The 18,710-nt window shown below is 50.4% G+C and overlaps 1 protein-coding gene across 5 annotated transcripts in view; it reads left to right on the forward strand.

Moving 5' to 3' along the window:
• The window catches only part of SMAD3 (SMAD family member 3), a 118,098-nt gene that overhangs the window by 54,437 nt on the left and 44,951 nt on the right, over positions 1-18,710 (forward strand). Inside the window, exons 1-2 of one of the 5 annotated variants that reach the window (XM_047738477.1) lie at positions 2,062-2,243; positions 2,423-2,516. The exons of 3 other annotated variants lie outside the window; for them this stretch is intronic. In XM_047738477.1, coding sequence (XP_047594433.1) covers positions 2,485-2,516 — 32 coding nt within the window. In that variant the 5' untranslated portion in view covers positions 2,062-2,243; positions 2,423-2,484. Of the gene's footprint in view, positions 1-2,061; positions 2,244-2,422; positions 2,517-18,710 lie in introns of those variants that run through there. One more of the 5 variants, XM_047738481.1, reaches the window with a different exon arrangement.

The raw sequence follows: 18,710 nt of genomic DNA on the forward strand, positions 1-18,710 counted from the left end.
GAGAAGCGTGGGGCTTTAAGGTTATACAGACCAGGGTTCAAATTCTGGACCTACCACTTGGAAAAAGTCATGGGACTTTAGCAAAAACTTGACCTTTCTGAGCATCCATTTCTTCATCTGTAAAGTAGGGGTAAAATAGCTCCCTGCATTTGTTTTAAGGATTAAATTGCAACCTGTGTAAGAGGTTTACAATTCTGGGCATATTGTAAATGCTCATTAAACCGTTGCCATTCCCATTATGATAGTATCATCACCTCCTTCCAACACTCTCATGTTATAGCCGGTGTCCTATCTGTAAAGCACTCTGACCTATAGGACACCACAAAGTTGGGAAGCAGGATAAACTTATTTTGAAAGGGTCTTTTAATTATATTTCTAAATGATACATTCAATGTTTTCCTGCAACCCTTGGGATTCTTTTCAGGTGGAGGACTTCTAAATTTTTTTTTTAAAGATTTCATTTATTTATTTCATAGAGAGACTCACATCGAGAGAGCCAGCACGAGCAGGGGGAGTGGGAGAGGGGAGAAGCAGGCTCCTCATGGAACAGGGAGCCCAATGCAGGGCTTGATCCCAGGACCCTGGGATCATGACTGAGCTGAAGGCAGATGCTTAACAGCTGAGCCACCCAGGTGCCCTGGATCTCTAAATTTAAAGAGATGGGTCTAACTGCTAATCTGGAAAGTACAACATCTACATCCCAGAGTGTCTAGAAAGTCTAGAAACAGGGAAAAGAGTATATCCTGTTTACCAACTTTTTGGAGACCCTGCCGACTAAGACAACAAAGCCCTAGAAATAGGTTGCTTTTATGTTAAAGCTTTTGTTCCTTTGGAAGAGAAATTGCTGGTGACTGTCCTGGGGTGTCTCGGCAACCCAGCCAGCTGTCTCCCTTGGCCGCTGACCTAGCTCGCTGACCTCTGCCATGGGAACTCCCTTCCGCATCTGGGCCTGAGGGGCTGGAGGCTCCTTGGTCTTTAGAAAAAGAATCTGTAATCTCTGGGGAAAACAGCTGAAGGTAAAGTGTCAGTTTAACTTCAGCTTTCAAAGGTATTCCTCTCAGTGTGGCCTTGGAGCACCTTGAAAAACCTCACAGTCTGGTGTCCAGAGGAGGATGCACCTGGAGGGTTGGAAGGAAAGATGGGATGTGGGGGCAGCCAGTGGGAGGCTGGTGGCCAGAGGATGGCCCTGACCTTTGGGAATTTACCTGGGAGCTGGGCCTGGCCTTTTCAATTCAGAAACCTCTTTGGGGGTGGGGGGAGTTGGGGTCAGGCCTGGAGTCAGAACTCCCAGCTCCCACTAGCAAGAATCTGAAACACGGATCAAACCACTAGTTTATTTGTTGGAAAGTATAACCACTGTGGGGTTCTAACCAGGGCGTTCTCTCCTGGTGGGCACCCTACCCAGGAAGCCAAATGGTCAGAGGCGTGGGTGGGTCAGGATGGGGGTGGGGTGGGGGAGGGAAGGCTGGGAAGCAAGTGCCAGGGCCCTTAATGGTGGCGGGGCCCCTCCCTGCTGGACAGGCTTTCGGGGCCCTGCCCTTGGCTGTCCCCCTGCACCTCTCAGCCCCACACCTTCTGACCTGCCTTCCTTCTGTAGGGATGGGGACCCGCTGTGGCCGGCGACAGAGAGCCTCTCTGAGGCGACCTTGCTCCTCTCTGCCCAGATTAGCCTCCTGTTTTCTAGTGGGATCACCCCACAGAGCATTTTCTTTCCACCTTCTCCAGTCCCAGTGACCGCGAGAACCCCCGACCCCCCTGTGACGGCCGGCGACCTGGCCTCTCGCGGTCCTGGCCTCCACGAAGGCCACGGGGACAGGATGATCTGAATTAACCACTTTGTCGTCCTCCCCAGGGCCTTTTCCCTTCACCGGCTCCACAGAGAGACATCTGTGATGGCTGGCGTCCAGAGTGCGTGGTATTTATTTTTGATTTGAAATATGAAAAGCATTTTTTGAAGACAACTGACTCTCTGAGTCACGCCCAGGGGAGCAAACGGCCTGAAATGCGAGCTGGGGCCTCACATAACAGGAGAGGCTCCCGACTAAACCGGTGCTGGGGGGTCAGGTCCCTGCTGGACGGGGCGCGCTGGCCGGAAGGGCAACATGTGGACTCGGGCCGCGGGCCATGGGGTCCTCTCCCGCCGCCGCTCGCCTCACCGGGGGCCCCACATGCGGGGTTCCTGCAGGAGGGGCTGACTGCGTGGGAACCCACACAGCCTGGCCAGGTTGAGCAACTGCGCTTGAGTAAGAGTTCTCGTCCTTGGCTCAGGGGGCTCTGTGTGGGGGTGTTTGTCCAGAGCAGCTGCACATGTGACAGGAGCCCCCAGGTTCCCAGGGGTCGCTTGCTGGGCTTCTCCTGCATCCTCTTCCCAGGAGTGTGATCTAAGGATGGACACAACTCTCCTCTGTTCTGCCCTTGACAGTTGACCTTCTTGGGCTTCTTCGTGTCTCTGCGCTGCCCTGCGAGGTAGTGCAGGCCCAGGTGATGAAGCTTTATTCAAGGATGAGGACCTTGGAGTACGTGTTGTCATTCCTGTCCATGGGGCCTCCGTGTGGTGGGACGAGCCCAGAGCCCGGGGCCTCTCTCTCCCAGCCCGCTACTGAAGATGGGGGTTTCCTGAAGCCTTCTCCTTCCACTTTGAATGGAACCCCTGGGGTACCAGATGGGAATATGTACTTTAAATGTGCTTCGTGGTGACTCGTACAGACCTTCCTGCTAAAGTGACCAAGTGGCTAACTCTGCCTAACCCTCCGACCTCAGACCTGTAGGGCCTCCTGGAATGGTCCTAGTCTTGTGTGTTGAGGGCCAGGCTCCTCATGTGGAATGCCAGCTCCCCCAGGACAGGGACCTCCCCGTCCTGTCCATGGGGGTATCTTCGTGTCTGGCACGCAGTAGGCCCTCAGTAAATATTGGTTGGGGGCATGAGTATTTCCCTCCGCTCCATGGTTAGTGCAGGAGAGTGGATAATGGAGTCTCATAGGGCTGGGCCAGGTCTTCCTTCTGGTAAGTGTGTGTGATTGGTACAGCTTTGCTGCGTGTCCGTTTCCCCATCCAAGGAATGGGGGGCAGTATGCCTCCCTCCCAGGTGGTCCCTAGCGAGGGTAAGATGAACATTGCCCACACACAATGGAGTGTCCCCACATTGCTTGGTGGGGGGGGGGCAGGTCATGTGCTGCGGCTCCCTGGTGTCTTGGTGTGAGCGATAGGGTCATCATAGCCGTCACTTTTTCCACTGCCATCAAACGGGATCCGTTCAGCCCGCAGACAGACAAGGTGTAGGGCCGGACTCTGTGCCACGGGCCTAAACACTGGCTACCTCCGGCCTCCCCGATCAGGACCAGACACCAGCATAAACCCAGGTGGCTCAAACCTAGAGCCAGGCTCATGAATGCATGAGTAAATATTTACCCTGTCTGAGGTCAAATGTGAGCCGTCTACCAGGAGGTCTGTTTTTCTCTTTCTCCTGCCTGCCATCCCTCCCTCCTTTTTAAAAAAGGAAACTGAAAGGTTGAGAGGTTAAGTGACGGCTTGACATAGTCAACCATCAGAATGGCTCCCGGTCTTGTCTGAACCCTGCTCCTCATGCAGGTGCGTCCTCCTCCTGGAAGCCTTCCCAGATTGGCATGGGGTGGACCAGATAGGACCGTCACTCCTCCTCCATCCCCTTCAGGACTCATTTGGCAGGTAGTCTGGGGCAGCTGACACCTGGTGCTTTCATGGTCCCCATCCTCTGTACCCTGTCCTGTGAGTTCCTTAAGACACAGGGCTGTCTGTGTCTTCTGTTCCCTTATGGGGTTGGCTTATACATTCGCCTCCTCACCTGCTCATCCGACAATACACACTTACCGGCAGCCTGTTGGGCATCTGGCTCGGGGCCTCTCCTTGCCGGGAGCCAGAGAAGCCTGTGCCTGGGCTGGAGTGGGCAGCCAGAGCCCAGAGGATATTGTGGGAGTGTCAAGGAGGTGGTTTTTATACACATATTTTTATTTATTTTTATTATTTATTTATTTATTTTTAAAGATTTTATTTATTTATTTGACAGACAGAGATCACAAGTAGGCAGAGAGGCAGACAGAGAGAAGGGGAAGCAGGCTCCCTGCTGGGGGCTCGATCCCAGGACCCTGGGATCATGACCTGAGCCGAAGGCAGAGGCTTAACCCACTGAGCCACCCAGGCACCCCATACACATATTTTTAAAAGATTTTTATTTATTTATTTGAGAGAGTGAGCGAGCGAGAGAGTGCACAAGCATTGGGGGAAGGGCAGAGGGAGAGGGAGAAGCAGGGAGCCCAACATGGCGGGGCTCGATCCCAGGACCCCGGGATCATGACCTGAGTCACAGGCAGATGCTTAACCCCGTGATCACCCAGGCACCCCAAGGAGGTGGTCTTTAATGGAGTTGGGAGGGATTGAACTTCTGTAGCTCAGGAATACTCAGCCTTGCTGATGAGTTCCTCTGAAAAAATACCTTATCAGGCCCTTTGCTGTTCACTGGATCCTTATGTCTGCAGGTTCCTGCCTGTACCCAGGCCAGGAAGTTCACAGGCACAAAACAGAATCCACCTTCCGTACCACTCAGCCTTTTTAAAAATGTGACTAATTGTGAGCTAACCGAGCCTGGGCCAGGTGTGGACATGGTTATGCACGGACTGTGTTTGGTGGTGTGTCATTTCTGACTTGCTGGGAAGGTCTTTGGCAGTAGGGGCAGGGATGGGAAGCTGAGCATCGCCGGGGTAGAGGTCTTCTAGGAAGTTCATGATTTCGAGGCCTCACATGGACGAGGAGTGTGGATCAGGTGCTTGTTTCTTGGATAACCGAGAGGAACCTAGACTTAGGCTTGGGCTCCCAGCTGGTCCTGACCGTCAGGTGGTCTTGGGCAAATCTCTCAACGTTTCTGAGCCTCAGTTTCCTTACCTGTAAAATATGGGGAGTAGGATTTACCACCTGGGTTCTCCGAAGAATCAGACGAGCCAGTGTATACTTTCCACACATGGGCATGGCTCCTGGTGCGGAGTGACCATGTGGTCACTGCTAAAATCTTAAAGATCGCTGAGAGTATTTTAGTGTGCTGTGTGTTACATGTTAGGAAAAAAAGAATGAGGGCAAACAGGGGTCCTCTCTCTAGAGGGAATCGGTCTCTGTGGGAAGAGAATAGTTTCTATAACAACTGCTGATTGATTGCTGTCCTAGAGCAGTGCTGTGTTCTAGAAATATAATTGAGCTAATTTCAACTTGAAGTCTTCTTGTGTTAAAATGTAGAAAGAAAAAGGTGAGTTTAATTTCCAGTAGTATTTTATTTAATGCAGTATGTCAAAAATCCTTCCTTTTGGCATGTACACAATATAAAACTTGGGAATGAGCTGATGTTCTTTTTTTAAAACCCTACTAAGTCTCTGACATTAATGTGTTCCCCACCCTCAGAGCACATCTCACTTTGGACTGTCCACACTGCAGGCGCTCTGTGGCCGCCTGTGGCTGGCAGCCGTTATGCTGGACAGCACAGTTCTAGGATTTCTTTGTTAGGTCTGCTGACATCACCTGCATTTTGGAGGGAGAAGGTGTGCTCACGGCGGCAGTGACCTGTTTGGGTGGAGAATGGGGCTGATGGTCAGGTCTTGTCTCCACTGAGGAGCAGGAGGACTTAGATTTGCTGAGTGCCTGCTGTGTCCCAGGCCCTGTGCTAGACACTCTACCTTTGTTTCGCCCTTTAAGCCTCAGAGCGGTCTTGTGTGGTCGGTATCAGATGCGTCTTACAAATGAGGAAACAGGCTCAGAGAGGCCAAGCAACTTCCCTGAGGTCACGGTCAGAGGTGGGAGTGGGAATCTGGGCCTGCTGGCTTCAGAGCTTTCCATTCACTGGTTCTGTTCCCCCTCCGCAGAGAGCGGAGAACTTGCACACTGCGTGGTAGGCAGGCTGAGTACTCCAAGAGAGCACAGAGGCCTGGGCTGTTGGGGGGGTGGGTGCACTGCAGCTGGCCTGTTCAACCGGGGCTCCAGGTTGTCCGTTCAGAAAGCCTGGGCCTGCTTTGGTTGAAGTGATACGTGCATAAAAGCAGCATTCTTTCTAATTCTTTCCAACAGGTTCTGCTGGAAAGGCACCCTAGTCTGCCGCTGGGGGCTGGGGCTAGTAACAGTTGGGGGATGTGGTGAGCTGGGCCCCGCACCCCGTACCAGCTGAGAATGCCGTGCACTTCACGAGCCTCCAAACAGCTGAGAGTTTCTGCCTAGGAAGTTCCCAGGAGTTCGGGGAGGTTGGTGTTGAGTAAGTTCTGGAAGGCGTGTGTGTGCTCCTGTAGTTACTCTCTCGCTCACCAAATATTTACCGAATACACGCTTTGGGCAAGAATGATTGGGTGTTATCTTGTGACACTCCCTTTACCTCAGAGGATCCCGGTCATCCGCTTGGGGGGGCCTCATGGCAGGTCTTGGAAGCACTCACGTTCTCCCCCCTGCCCAATACAGGACACTGAGGCTCAGCATACAGATCTCTATCGAGGCTGCTGAGTGGCAAATAGAAGTCCTCAGAACTAAGGGGTCTGGATTCATCTGTCCATCTGTCCGCCTGCCTGTCTAGCCAGCAGTCAGGCATCGAGCTCCTTCTATTTCCTGGCATTGAGCTACATGCTCAGATTTTTGGTTTTTAGTGTGCTTGTTTGGTTTTATTTTCAATCACCGCAATCACAGTCACTGGGTGTTGAATCATGGCTGCTGTCTGGTGTGTTCCAGGCACTGGGGAGTCCTCCCAGGGCTCTTGTAAAGAGGGGGAACGCAGGGCACAGAGACGATACTTTCTGAAGTCCCACAACTCTCCAGAGCCTTGAGATAGCCACTGATTGCTGCTCTGTCACTGGGGTCCCATACGGGTCCTCATGTGAAGCCCCACTTGCCGATACTTCTTGTGAAGCCCTGTCTAGTCTTCAGGTTTATCAGCCGGAAGGTGGGGACAGGGCCAGCTGGTCTGCCCCTCAGAAACAAGCCTGCCCAGGAGACGATGCTTCTTTGGGATCCTGTCTAGCCAAGGACGCTGTGTTAGTGCGAGAGAGGTCCCGCATGTGCGCCCCATCAGCGTATCTCTCTGCTCCTCTGTTCTGCCCCTCTTCCTTTGTTAGGCATGGTGTAGTACATGGGGTGTGCTTCCTTAACTGGGGGCATCTGGAGCTGCCCTCTTCCAGAACCAACAGCCTAAGCAGGCCTGCAGAGAACCCAGTCTCTTCAGAGATCCTACACTTTGTGACACAAAGGGATCTTGGAGAATAACTAGCAAACCGTTGACTTTATAGAGGGGGAAACCAAGTCCAAGAGAGATCAGCCATAAGGACTGATGTAAGTACATGAGAATGTATCCCCTTTCTGCGTCTGAACAGCACGTTCCCATGCCGGGAACCTCAGCCTGACCCCTCACTCTACCTTACAGGAAGTGACAGGCTTAGAACTTAGTACTTGCTAGGTAAACGCCTCTGTCCCCACCACTCTTGCCAGGGGACTTTGGGAAGGCCACCTCACTCTTCGCCCTTGTCCGAGATGGAAAACCAAGGGGACGTGCACACTGTGTGTTGTTTGGCCCCCTTGGGAATCCCTCCATGGGCAAGATGGAGCTAGACCAGGGTGGATACCTTGTGGTTCCCATCGGGAGCCGAGAGGACAGGACCCCCAAGCCTAGCCTTCGGATCCAAGAGGCAGGGGTTCCAAGGCTCTGGAATCAGAGGAATGAGAGGGAAAGAGCACTGGGTAGAAGGTCTGGGTTCAGGTCCCTGCACCTATGCTTTTTAGATGCATGACCTCTGAGTTCCCATTTCCATATGGAGGAAGACGAACTTTCCAGTAGCTTTGCGTTGTTGCCTTTGCAGAAGTGGCATGCGTCTCAGAGGAGGAGACATGCCTTGCAGTCCTGAAGAACCAGGAAGCATGGCTTTGATGTCAGGCGGGCTCATTATCACCTGCGAGCTGCAGGCTCCCTCCACTCATCACCCTAAGGCAGGGCCATGTATTTTGTCTCCTTCTAATAAACTCCTGAGCTGAGCAGAAATCATCCTCCCTCTAACCTCTCCACCCTTGAGGACAGCCCACTATTACATCTTCTGCCCTTTTGGATATTCTGTCCTGTCCACTCGGACTGCTTTCCTCCCTGCAAAGCATCGCACACATCATTTGCTCCTCCTCTGACCCGTGTTTTGTGCCTCCTCACCCTCCTGGTCACTCCCTCAAAACACTTGTGCAGCCTGTTGATGGCCTATGTAGTGTCACACACAGGACACCAGGCACCAGTCCTGTCAAACTAGCAGAGACTGGGGCCTCCCTGTTGTGGGGGCTGTGCCTCCTCTCGGGGCAGGTTCCTGGGACAGTCTGATTTTTTGGAAGGGTGAACTTGACCCATTTTCTGAACTGCTGACAGAGATGGGAAAAGCCTTCCCGGACCTGTAATCCGTGTTCTTGCCCAAGGAAAACCATGTCCCCTTTGGCCTATTGACGTACTTCCCGGCTTACAGCTGTAATCTCCCACATTGTAATGTAAGTTTGCCCCAGATGCCAATATATATTGCCTTTTCTTTTCTTTTTTTAAAGAAAAACTTAATTGGAATTTTTAATGTATTTTTTGGAGAAGAGTGGGCTGAGTTTCCATTCGCCTCTAAAAACAATGAGAAGGAAAACAAAGTATGATCTTATTGCCAGAAATTATGGAGCTAGATCTGAAATTAATTTGCAAAGTCATTAGTATTTTCCATTTGTGACCCAAAAGTGAATGTAAGTGCAGTTCCTTGTAATTAACGACAAATTAGAACAGGATTGGGAGGACTTTTCAAGGCCCAACTCACAAACTCTAGCAGAAGCAGATGGGTTGGGGGCCACCCAAGAGTGGCTTTGGTTTTCTCTCAAGTCTATGATTTCGGGAAAGTAAGACCGACTCAAATATTCCCCGGAAGAAAGTACTTTTCCAATAATCTCAAAACTGGCAGGAACTTCAGAATGATGTGTTCTAATCTTCTCGTTTTCTGAACGAGGTACCTGAGAGACTCCAGAGAGTGTAAGCAGCCTGCCCAAAGTCACACAGCAGGAAGGCCAGAGCTGGGATCTGTGCTCTGAGGCTCCGGCCACCATTGCCCGCCATCCCTCCCCCGCTTCCCAGGTGTTGGTCAGCTTGAGGCTTTCACTCCATTGAGCCCTGAGATGGGCTCATGCCCCAAGCAGGGCTCCTGGTGAGACGGGGCGGGGTGATCCGGTCATAATCCCCACCGCCCCCCACGAGCTCAGGGTGCAGACGTGCTAGTGCCTATGCCCTGGCACACTTTCCAGAGCCTGGTTTTTCCCCAGGCTCACCCCCAGCCCCGCCCCAGCGCCGTGCCCATGGCTGTGCTGCTGTGTGAGGGACATTGGCCTGTGGTTAACAGGCGGGGAATGTGTGTGCAGAAGGAGCTCTTCCCAAGGCTGCCCCACCAGAGGAGCCTGGCCGTTGAAATGCCACTGGGCCATCGGAGGCGAAGCGCTGTGATGTCCCCTCTCCTGCTTGTTGCGTGTGTGCGTGTGTTACACACACAGACCTCGAACTGGGAGAACACCCTGCAGAGCGGCTGCTGTGAGTTCCCGGCCCAGCTCCGCCATTTTCCTCACCAACAGGATGTCTTCAGGGCTGGGAGGAACCCTTCCTTCAAGAGGCACAGCTAGCTCCCCTCCTATGTGGACCCTTCACTCCAGCCCAGCCTCTGTGGCTTCCTTCCCATTCCCTCTGGTGCCAGGTGCCGTGGGGAGGGGCATCAGTCCCTTTCTCGAAAGTTATGAAGTCCAGGTCTTAAGAAAAACCATCTTTCCATGTGGGTGTTAAGGACCATGATAGTGATGGTAAATATTTGGACTGGACGGTGCCAGGCCCTGTTCTGAGAGCACCTCCTTCTCACAGTGACCATGGGAGGCAGCGCCGGGCCTCCTTTTTTTGACAGGGGACTGTCAAGGCCCGTAGAGGCCAAGTGGAATGTGGTGGCGATGCAGAGGCCCAAGCCATCAGCCCTTCAGACCCTCCCAGGACATGCATGCAGGGTGGCCCTGTCTTGGGAGAGCAGCGTGTAAGCTGGGGAGGTGCCAGGACTGGAGCTGGCCTGGTTCTGGAATGACAGAGAGAGATGGCGGGGAAGGGCTTTGTTTGGGAAGGCTCCTTGTCTGTCCCAGGGGTTGGCTGTCCAAGTGCTGGCTGTCCTATGGGACACTGTGAGGGGGGCAGGAGCCATGGGCAGAGGAGAGAGGGTGGCTCTGGTGAGTCCTTCTCACCAGAGGCCCCCTCCCTGTGCCAGAAGTCCAAGAGGCAGCCCCAGGCCAGCCGGCTGCCTCTGAGCCACTACTGTCTCTATAACCCTTCATTCTCTAGAAGCTCCCTTTCCTCCCTTAGGAAAAGAAGGGGATCACAGCACCTTCTTCACTGTCAAGATTACAGGAGCTAATACCCAGCCCTTCTTGCAAAGCACCTGGTACCAAGGAGACCCTCTAAAATAATAGTTTTCTTTTTCCCTTCCACTCATTTTTTTTTAAATAACCTCCCCACCCCTGACCCCGCCAGAATAATAAAAATTTTAGAAGACAGAGACAAGTTAATATGTTGCTGTATATACTCTCCAGCCAAGAATGTCCTAAGTGTTTACATACCACACGGGACTGTGAACTTGGATTTTCTCAGCTGGGTCTATGCTGGCTCAGACGTTCTCTCCAAGACGCCAGGAGCAATTCCCGGCCTTGGTCTATTGTTGCTGGGGTTTTGTGCGTGTCCTTTCATTGTAGCCTACAGATGTGAAATATGCTGGTTATAGGCAAATTACAACTTGTCCACTTTCCACCAGAGTTAACAAATGTCGGTGTTTTTCCATATTGACTTCAGATATCGATAATGTCTTATTGCTTTGCTAAGAAAAATAAGACTCTGCTCTCTTCCTGTTCTTCTTCCTCTTTCCTCACAGGTGTTTACTCTCCTGAAATTGGTGTGTGTCCTTCCCAGCCAGGACTGGGTAGCCTGTTGTTTATAAACTCTAGTTGCCTCCTTTGGAATGTGTTTGAACCACCAAAGCAAATGATCACTACTGGGGAAGAAGCGTGAATACCTAAGGCCAGGGGCGTGTGACTTCAGAAAGAGAGCGTAAACCCACTTGTTCCCAAATTGAAATTCCCAAATTGTAAGTCTACTGCTTTTGACGTAAAACTTGACCCCACCCACATGCTTGATGACCAATTTGAGCTTGTACCATCCTGAGCTCCCGGGGTCATCTGGACCTTTCATGTTATTCTTAGAGCATTTCATGTTATTCTTAGAGCATAAGTTATTCTTAGAGCAGGTGTTTTGGCTTTTTTCTGTAATGCTTCTCCACTGCCTGACCCCTTCCCACTGCCTTGGCCACAACTGTGACATGGGCTTACTGTAGAGAATTTGGAACATAGAGAGAAGGAATGATTAAACTCCTTCACTGCCCTCCTCCTACTCTGAGCTCTACCCCATCCTTCCCCAAGTGTGGAGACCTAGAGGTCACTGGGCCTTCCAAGCAGAGCCAGTCCCATGGTCTCTTAAGGTTTCCTGAGCAGGTCCTCAGCTTGTGTGTATCCCCAGGATGAGAGAGATAGTCACCTGCCCAGGGTCAGGTCGGTGGCACCACTTGGACCAGAAGGCCATCTCCTAGTGGCTGAAGGCGTTTTTCTTGCCATGTCTACTCTCCATGCTGGGGTCTAATCCTGCAGCATGATGATGCCTGCTCCCTGTCCCCATCTAGGCATGGTGCCAAGTGCCCACCAGAGTGGGGAGAGGGGTCCCGCTTCCTCTTCAGGGAAACTGGGAGGCATTCTCTGGGGCTTGACCTTTGACTGTCTTTCCTGAAACGGTCTGGGACAATTTTCATTTTACCATTTTCAACTGACTACAAATCAATTTAATATCTTAGTCCTTTTGTGTATACCACAGTGAAACTGTGCCAGAATTCGTCCTTTTGTTTAAGCTGAAATTATTTTCATTAGTATCCATTCATTTCCATGTGCATTTTACAACAAAACTTTCTTCTCTTTTTGTTTGCTTTTTTATTGGTACTGATTTTAATGTATGCCATTTTGGATTTCCTTTCCTTTTCTTTCTTTCTTTCTTTCTTTCTTTCTTTCTTTCTTTCTTTCTTCTTCCTTCCTTCCTTCCTTCCTTCCTCCCTTCCTTCCTTCCTTCCTTTCTTTTTTTGTTTTTTGTTTTTTTGTTTTGCCACCAAGTCCAGTTTTTCTGGGGAAAATGTTGCATGTCTGAGTTATTTAATTTTTTTCATCAGTTTTTAGTCAGTGAGTTTCACAGCCTGGAGTTTTAGCTACTTTCACTTTCATGTTGACCTTTTTTCTCCTGAGACTTATTTTTTCTCCCCTTGTGGATTTTGCAGTTTTTCATTGTGGACAACAAGATAGGATTCTTCAACCCACTTTTTATCTGCAACAGATGTTTCAGGTGTGTGATGTTAGCCATTTCCAGTTTTGTTTGGGGTCTCATTTTTTTTGGTAATCTGACCATAATGCCCGTGGGGACCAGAATGACGGGTCAAAATGTCTTTCTTCTTCATGAGTGTGGAACAGTCTTGTGAAGTATGATTCTCCCTTGGATTTCTCCTTTCTGGGGGACTAGTGCTTTCTTCTTCGTGACAGAGAAAATGGGAGGTCTCGGGAGTAAGACCTCTCCTAGGAAGGGCGGTGTCGTCTGTCATCAGATCCCCTGCCTTCTACCCTGTGACCTTCCGAATTCGCACTTAGCAGACATTGGAAGGGACAGCCAGGGCCTGCCAGGCCAGGAAGCCCCATGGATGGGGACAAGTGCTCTTTCCAGTATGGGCTGGCCTCCCTGTTGGTCCACAGTGTTGCTGGCCAGAGATCTGTCAAAGGCCTCCAGGCTTCATCCTGCTCCGGGGGCGGGGGGGGATGTGGGTGCTTGGGGTGTCAGGAAGCCACTGTTCCCATAGGAAACCCCCTGCATGAGTGAGGCCGAGGCGTTACTCATGGCCCGCTGCTCCGTTCCGGTCACCCGAGACTCTGCTCCGCCGTCTGACCTTAGGGCCAGGCCTGCCATTGGAGCAGGGTGTGCAGGGGGAGCCTGCTGGCAGGGGTTGCTGTTCCTTCTTTTCCAGTCACGGCCTTGCTGAGCGGTTCCCTGGGACAATTGGACCCAAGGGAAGCGAACTCATCTGTGTAAGTAAACATCCACCTCCCCTCAGAGGAAAAGGCCCTGCTCAGCCTCTCCAGGCAGCTGGAATGGTGCTGTGTGGGTCAGGGTGGGTTTTTCATTTTTGTTTTTGGTTTTTTGGGGTTTTTTAATTCCTCCATTTGTGTGTCCTTTGATTTTTTTTTTCCCCCTGTCTCCTTCAATTAGGTCTGTGACTGTTCTCAGATGGCTATTTGTATATACAAGTCATGTCTGGCATCATAATTTGTGTCTGTCTAGATCAATAAAAGCAGCTCTGGCCGAAGCCAGCTGAGAACGTATAAATGCCCTTCGACTCCTCCCCTCCCGCAAGATGGTTAAAAGCTCCCTCCTGTTAACCCTCCAGACCAAAGCTGTTGGTTGACTCAATCGGGAAAGATGTAACATATCATTTCTTTTGATGTGTTTTCTCTCTATCCTTTTTGTGGAATTTTAGTCCGTGTTTAAACAACTGTGGCCGATTGCCCACTTCAAAGCAAAAACCCTTCGCTGGGCCTATTTACAGGGCTACCTTGGAGAGAGCAAAGTGTCAGGAACCCATTGGGACACAAATTGTGTCTTCCACAAGCTCTCCCGCCCGCTGCCCGCCTGCCGCCCGGTAAAGTGAGCGTGGCCTTGTCTAAGACAGCTACCAAAGGAAGCCAGGAAACATATTCTTGTGTTATGCTCACTTTGGAGGAAAAAAAGATCTAACTTCCAAGTCTAAATTCACATTGTACCTTAAGGATTTTAAGAACTGGGTTTTCTTCTGTTTGCTCACGTTAAGCGGGGGGGGGGGGGAGATGAGCCTCAGATGCCCCAGGATATCTAGTTATGTCAAGTTTTTCTATAAAATGTCAAGATTTATGACGGGGAGGAGGCTCTTCTGCTATTCTCCTCCCTTACTGAGATCTTTCAGGCCCTGGCCTTTAACCCTTTAAAGACGGGGCAGGGAATGCTTTGATTTTAGGGTTAAAGATAACTCCTCTGCTCACTTTCCTCATCTATAAAATGAGGATAACCTTTTAGGGGATTCAGAGAGTTAATACTATAATATATCTGGCACACTGTAAGTACTATGTAAGTTTTTTTAATTAAATAAAACTGTTGAAAATACATTAAAAAAAAGAAGAAGAAGATAAAGCCTCTGTATTAGCCTAGGCTGGAATTCAGGTGTATTAGGAAATCCTTAAGAATGCAGCAGCACCAGTAGGTCCTGGTGCCGGCCGAGTATCAGTGTTTGGTATGAAAGGTGGCTCACAGCGCCCGCTTTTCCTGTCCCGGTGCCTTCGTCAAGTATCCCTTCTAAAACGAGGTACTCCTAGTCTAAACTAAAAGGCCCCCAAAATGTTGGGTAACTAGATTTTTTTTTTGGGGGGGGGTGAAACCCTGACCCACCTTCTCCCAACTAAAGATGTGGTAAATCTGTCTGCAGGCACAGGTAGAAATGGTGCCCTTGACCCTGACAAGTCAGTGGGTTTAATCCAAGAGGATGCAAGATTCTAGAAGGAACAATAAATAGGAATGGATGACTCGTCTTTTCATAAACGACACCATCCTCTCTTCAGTCCCCCACTTCTGAAAGGGGGAATGGAGGGTTGTCCCTTTGACTTCAGGCAAGAGAAATGGTTTCCAGAGGCGGGATTGCTAATTAGACTACTTTCTTTCTCTGTCCTCCTTTCTTCTCCCTATGCTGCTTCTTGACCTCTGCCCACCTCAAGGGCACTGGCCATCCCTCCACGGCCTCCTCTGGCGCTCAGTGGGGCTGGCTGCTGCCACAGCCTCGAGAGAGCCATGAGGAAGCACTGCGTGAGCTCTGCAGGGTGTTTGAAAGTGGCCTCGTTGGTGGAGTGAACTGTCCCAGAAGGTCAAAATCTTCAGGGTAGGAAGCTGGGTAGAGAGCAAGTGGCCTTCTGAGAGCTCTGGGTACAGCATCCTCGAGGTGAGCCAGACTGGTGTGGAGCTGGTGGAGGCCCAGGGCAGCCGTACAGGTTGCTACCCCAGCCTGGCCTCTGAGAGCGAAGGGGGAGGCCGTCACTAATGACACCAGCATAGTCAATGTGACTGCAGCTGTCCCAACAGGCGGGCATGTGGTCGGGCCCGCAAAGGCAGACCCTGTCCTTCCAGGTTCCGTTCTGTTTCATGAGGACTGATGCTTCCAAGGCTCAGGAGGACAGGGGGAAGTGCAGGAAGCGGCCCCTGGTATAAGAAGACGGAGCTGGAGCCAGTCAGAAGGGGCTTTGGTGACTCGGAATCAGCCAGTGGCCAAGCATTGCCAGGACTTCTGATTTCTTTTCCAGAGATGCCCCAGATTTACATTTACATATGAAACCTCCCAGCTTTGAAAAGATGGCAACTAATGAAAACATCTTAAAAACACGGTTGCAGTCCAAACCCAACATCTGTAGGCTGCCGCCTGTTTTCGACCTCCGGCCTAGACCAGTTAACTGGTGGCGGTCTTCTGAGTTCCGGCAACGGGAAGTTTCTTATGGAAATTGTCCAGATTGACCACAAGTGAGGTGGGGAAGAGGGGAGGGGAGCTTGGCTTGGCCTCCACGGAGCATTCATTTGCACAATAAATATTTATCAAGCACCTGTTGTGTTCAGCGCGCTTTCTCCCCGTTAGGCTGTATTCTCTTTTTAACGTTTGGGGATGAGCCGTGTCTTACTCATGCCAGTGGGCTGTGTGTCGTGCACTGTTGGGATTCCGTGGCTCTCTCCCTGAGATGGGAACCGGGCTGAATGCGAACTTAACAACAGGACGAGAGGATCCGCGTCAAAGGAAAGAACCGGAGACGTGGAACCTGGAGCAGAGGGATCCCAGCCCGGGGACTCTTGTTCTGCCTGGTCCTAGAAGGTCATGCTAGGACCAGGAGGCAGAAGTCACTGAGGAGCAGACTGTGTTCAATGCTGGACGTGGCAGAACTTTCTAATGGAGCTTGGCATCCTGTGCTTGTGGGATTAGAGGACCTCTCTGCTAGCCTTTCCTTGCCAGAAAGTCTAATGCCTTGAGGCTACCTGCCGCATACCCCTAGACTCCTGGGCCTCCATACCCTTTCTGGCTTGTGGCTCTTATGTCTGATGGACGCCCAGCGGGTACTGGCTTATTTCTACCCTCTGGCAGATGAATTTGGAGCCAGGAGCCCCCCTCCCAAGAAAAAACAGTTGAGCTCTTACTGGGAGAAAGGCTCTGTTTGCCCAGGAGTGAGGGTTTGGGGGAGCTAGCGGCTCTTGGAAAGTCTGTTCCTGACGCTGTGGAATGTCACTCCCATTTTCCAGTTTCCCGCACCGGGAATTTCAAATTAGGGATAATAGCGACTGCTAGGATAATTGGAGGCAACCAAGGCACAGAGAGCTTAAGTCATTTGCCCAAGGCCGCACAGCTGGGCAGTAAGAAGCCAGGCCCTAGACCAGGTGATTGGCTTCCCCTGCTCTCTTACACTTTATGCTAACCTATTTGATTTTTTCATTTCTTTTGTGTGTTCATTCTTCCATGTGTCTTTTTTTCCCCATTGTTTCAGGACGATCAGGATTCAGGATTCAGATGTTTAATAGCTGGGGTGTTTTTTGCCCTGTGTACTTGGCCAGAAGTAGGAATTCATCACCATCTGTGAACATTTACTGAGCCTCCATGGTTTGCGTGGAATTGTGCTAGAAACCCTCGACCCCAGGGCTGGGTTGGCAATAAACTAGGTCTTTCTGTAGAACTTTTAAGGACAAATCACCAATGGATTGGAAGGCATTTCCTCTAGGACTGGTGACACTCTGTTTTTTACCTTGTTAATGTTGCCCCCCACTTTTGCTTCTCCCCATCCCTCAGGTCAGTCTTGAGTATGTGCCGTTCTTTTTCTGCTCCGTGTCCTAGATAAGAGGCTTCTAAATGATATTCCTTGATATGCACCCCTCCAAGCCCCAAATCTCAGGCTTCTTGGTGGACCGAGAATTAGGCATCTGCTTGGCTTGGAATAGGAGGCTGGCGTAGGGGAGTCCAGAGGCCTGAGTAGGGGCTGCCAGCATCTGAAGACCTTCGAAAACCATGCTAAAAAACAACAAAGCTGTAGGGACTTCAAATTGTAAAGGTGATTTTTGCAAAAGCTTACACAATAGCCTTACAATGCTCACAAAAAGGCCCCTGCGGCTCATCGGGTGGGCCCACCGTGTTGATCTGGAACAGGAGACATGAACCCATGTGCAGGACAGAGCTCAGCATCGGACACACCCAGCCGTTTCCTCCTGTGCCTTAAACACCTGCTCATTTTCCCCGGCACGTCCTTTACTCACTGGGTCATTCCCGGCCTGACCGGACCTCTAGGCAGAAGAGCCAGGTCTCTGGACCCCAGCCCCAGCATCCCTGCAGAAGGGGTGAGGGTCTCTGGGTACGATCGATTCTCTAATGCCAGCCTGAAATTTGGTGACCCACTTTGGGGATGCTTTGCCCCTCAGGGCTTTCTGTTGGTGAACAGTTATTAGGAGCAGTGTTGGCCCAGAGTGATAACTTTTCATGTCAAGTGAGGAATCTGCAGACGTTTTCAGGGGAGTAATGGAATAGAAGAGACATTAATGTCAAAGATAGGCCATAACTCCTTTCTTACGGAGATCTTTAGCACGTTATGTGTCACACTTTTTTAGAACATAATGCAGCCTGCTCGTGTTTCAGTATGGGCTCTTTTCAGAGTTTGTCATGCAATGAGCAGAGGATGATATTTTTGACAGAATCTGTTGGAATAATATGTCTGGGCCTTTTGCTTCTTTGCTACATTTTAAAATCTGGCTTCTGATCACTTTCCCTTTAGAGTTGAGACATTTGTATTGAGATATAATTGACATAAATCCAGGGCACATATGGAAAGTGGATAGTCTGATGTGTTGAACATATGTGTGCCCCCGTGAAACTGTCCCCACCGTCAAGATCGTGAGCATGGCCGTTGCCCCCAAATGTCTCTTCCTGCCCCTTTGTAATTTTACCAGTCCCTTAGGCAATCACTGATCTACTTTCAGTCAATGTACATTTGTTTTAATTTCCTAAAATTAATGGGAATCATATGGGATGTACTCTTTCCTTGGGGAGGGGTCTGCTTTCGTTCACCTAGCGTCATTATTTTCAGATTCCTTCATGTCTTTGTCTTGTAATCGTGAATTCCCTTTTACGGCCTGGCATTATTTCACTGTACAGATGTAAACAGGAGTTTTGATCTTAATGTTTGCATAAGCAGAGAATTTCAGCTAAAACTGTCAGAAGTAAGGAAGCTCTATAAAATGTGTATGATCATGTGGTTTTTTTTGTATTTCAAGTTTCTGATAGAGGAGTATTTTTTTTGTTAAGAATGCTTTGAAAGTTCCAAATATTTGTCTGGTACTTTCTTGGCCCTGAACGTTCTCTTAATTCATCAACCCCCGCCAGTATTTAGTGATGACGGAGCTGGACTTGTAGAGCACAGAAGGACTTCGTGTCATGGTCAGGAGCAGACTCCGTTCTGAGCTTTCATCAGCAGTTAGCAGTACCACACCCTATGTGTGAGGGCCTGCCATGCTTGGAGACACGGAA

This window comes from Lutra lutra, chromosome 7 (genome assembly GCF_902655055.1).
Source record: "Lutra lutra chromosome 7, mLutLut1.2, whole genome shotgun sequence".
Classification (NCBI taxonomy): domain Eukaryota; kingdom Metazoa; phylum Chordata; class Mammalia; order Carnivora; family Mustelidae; genus Lutra; species Lutra lutra.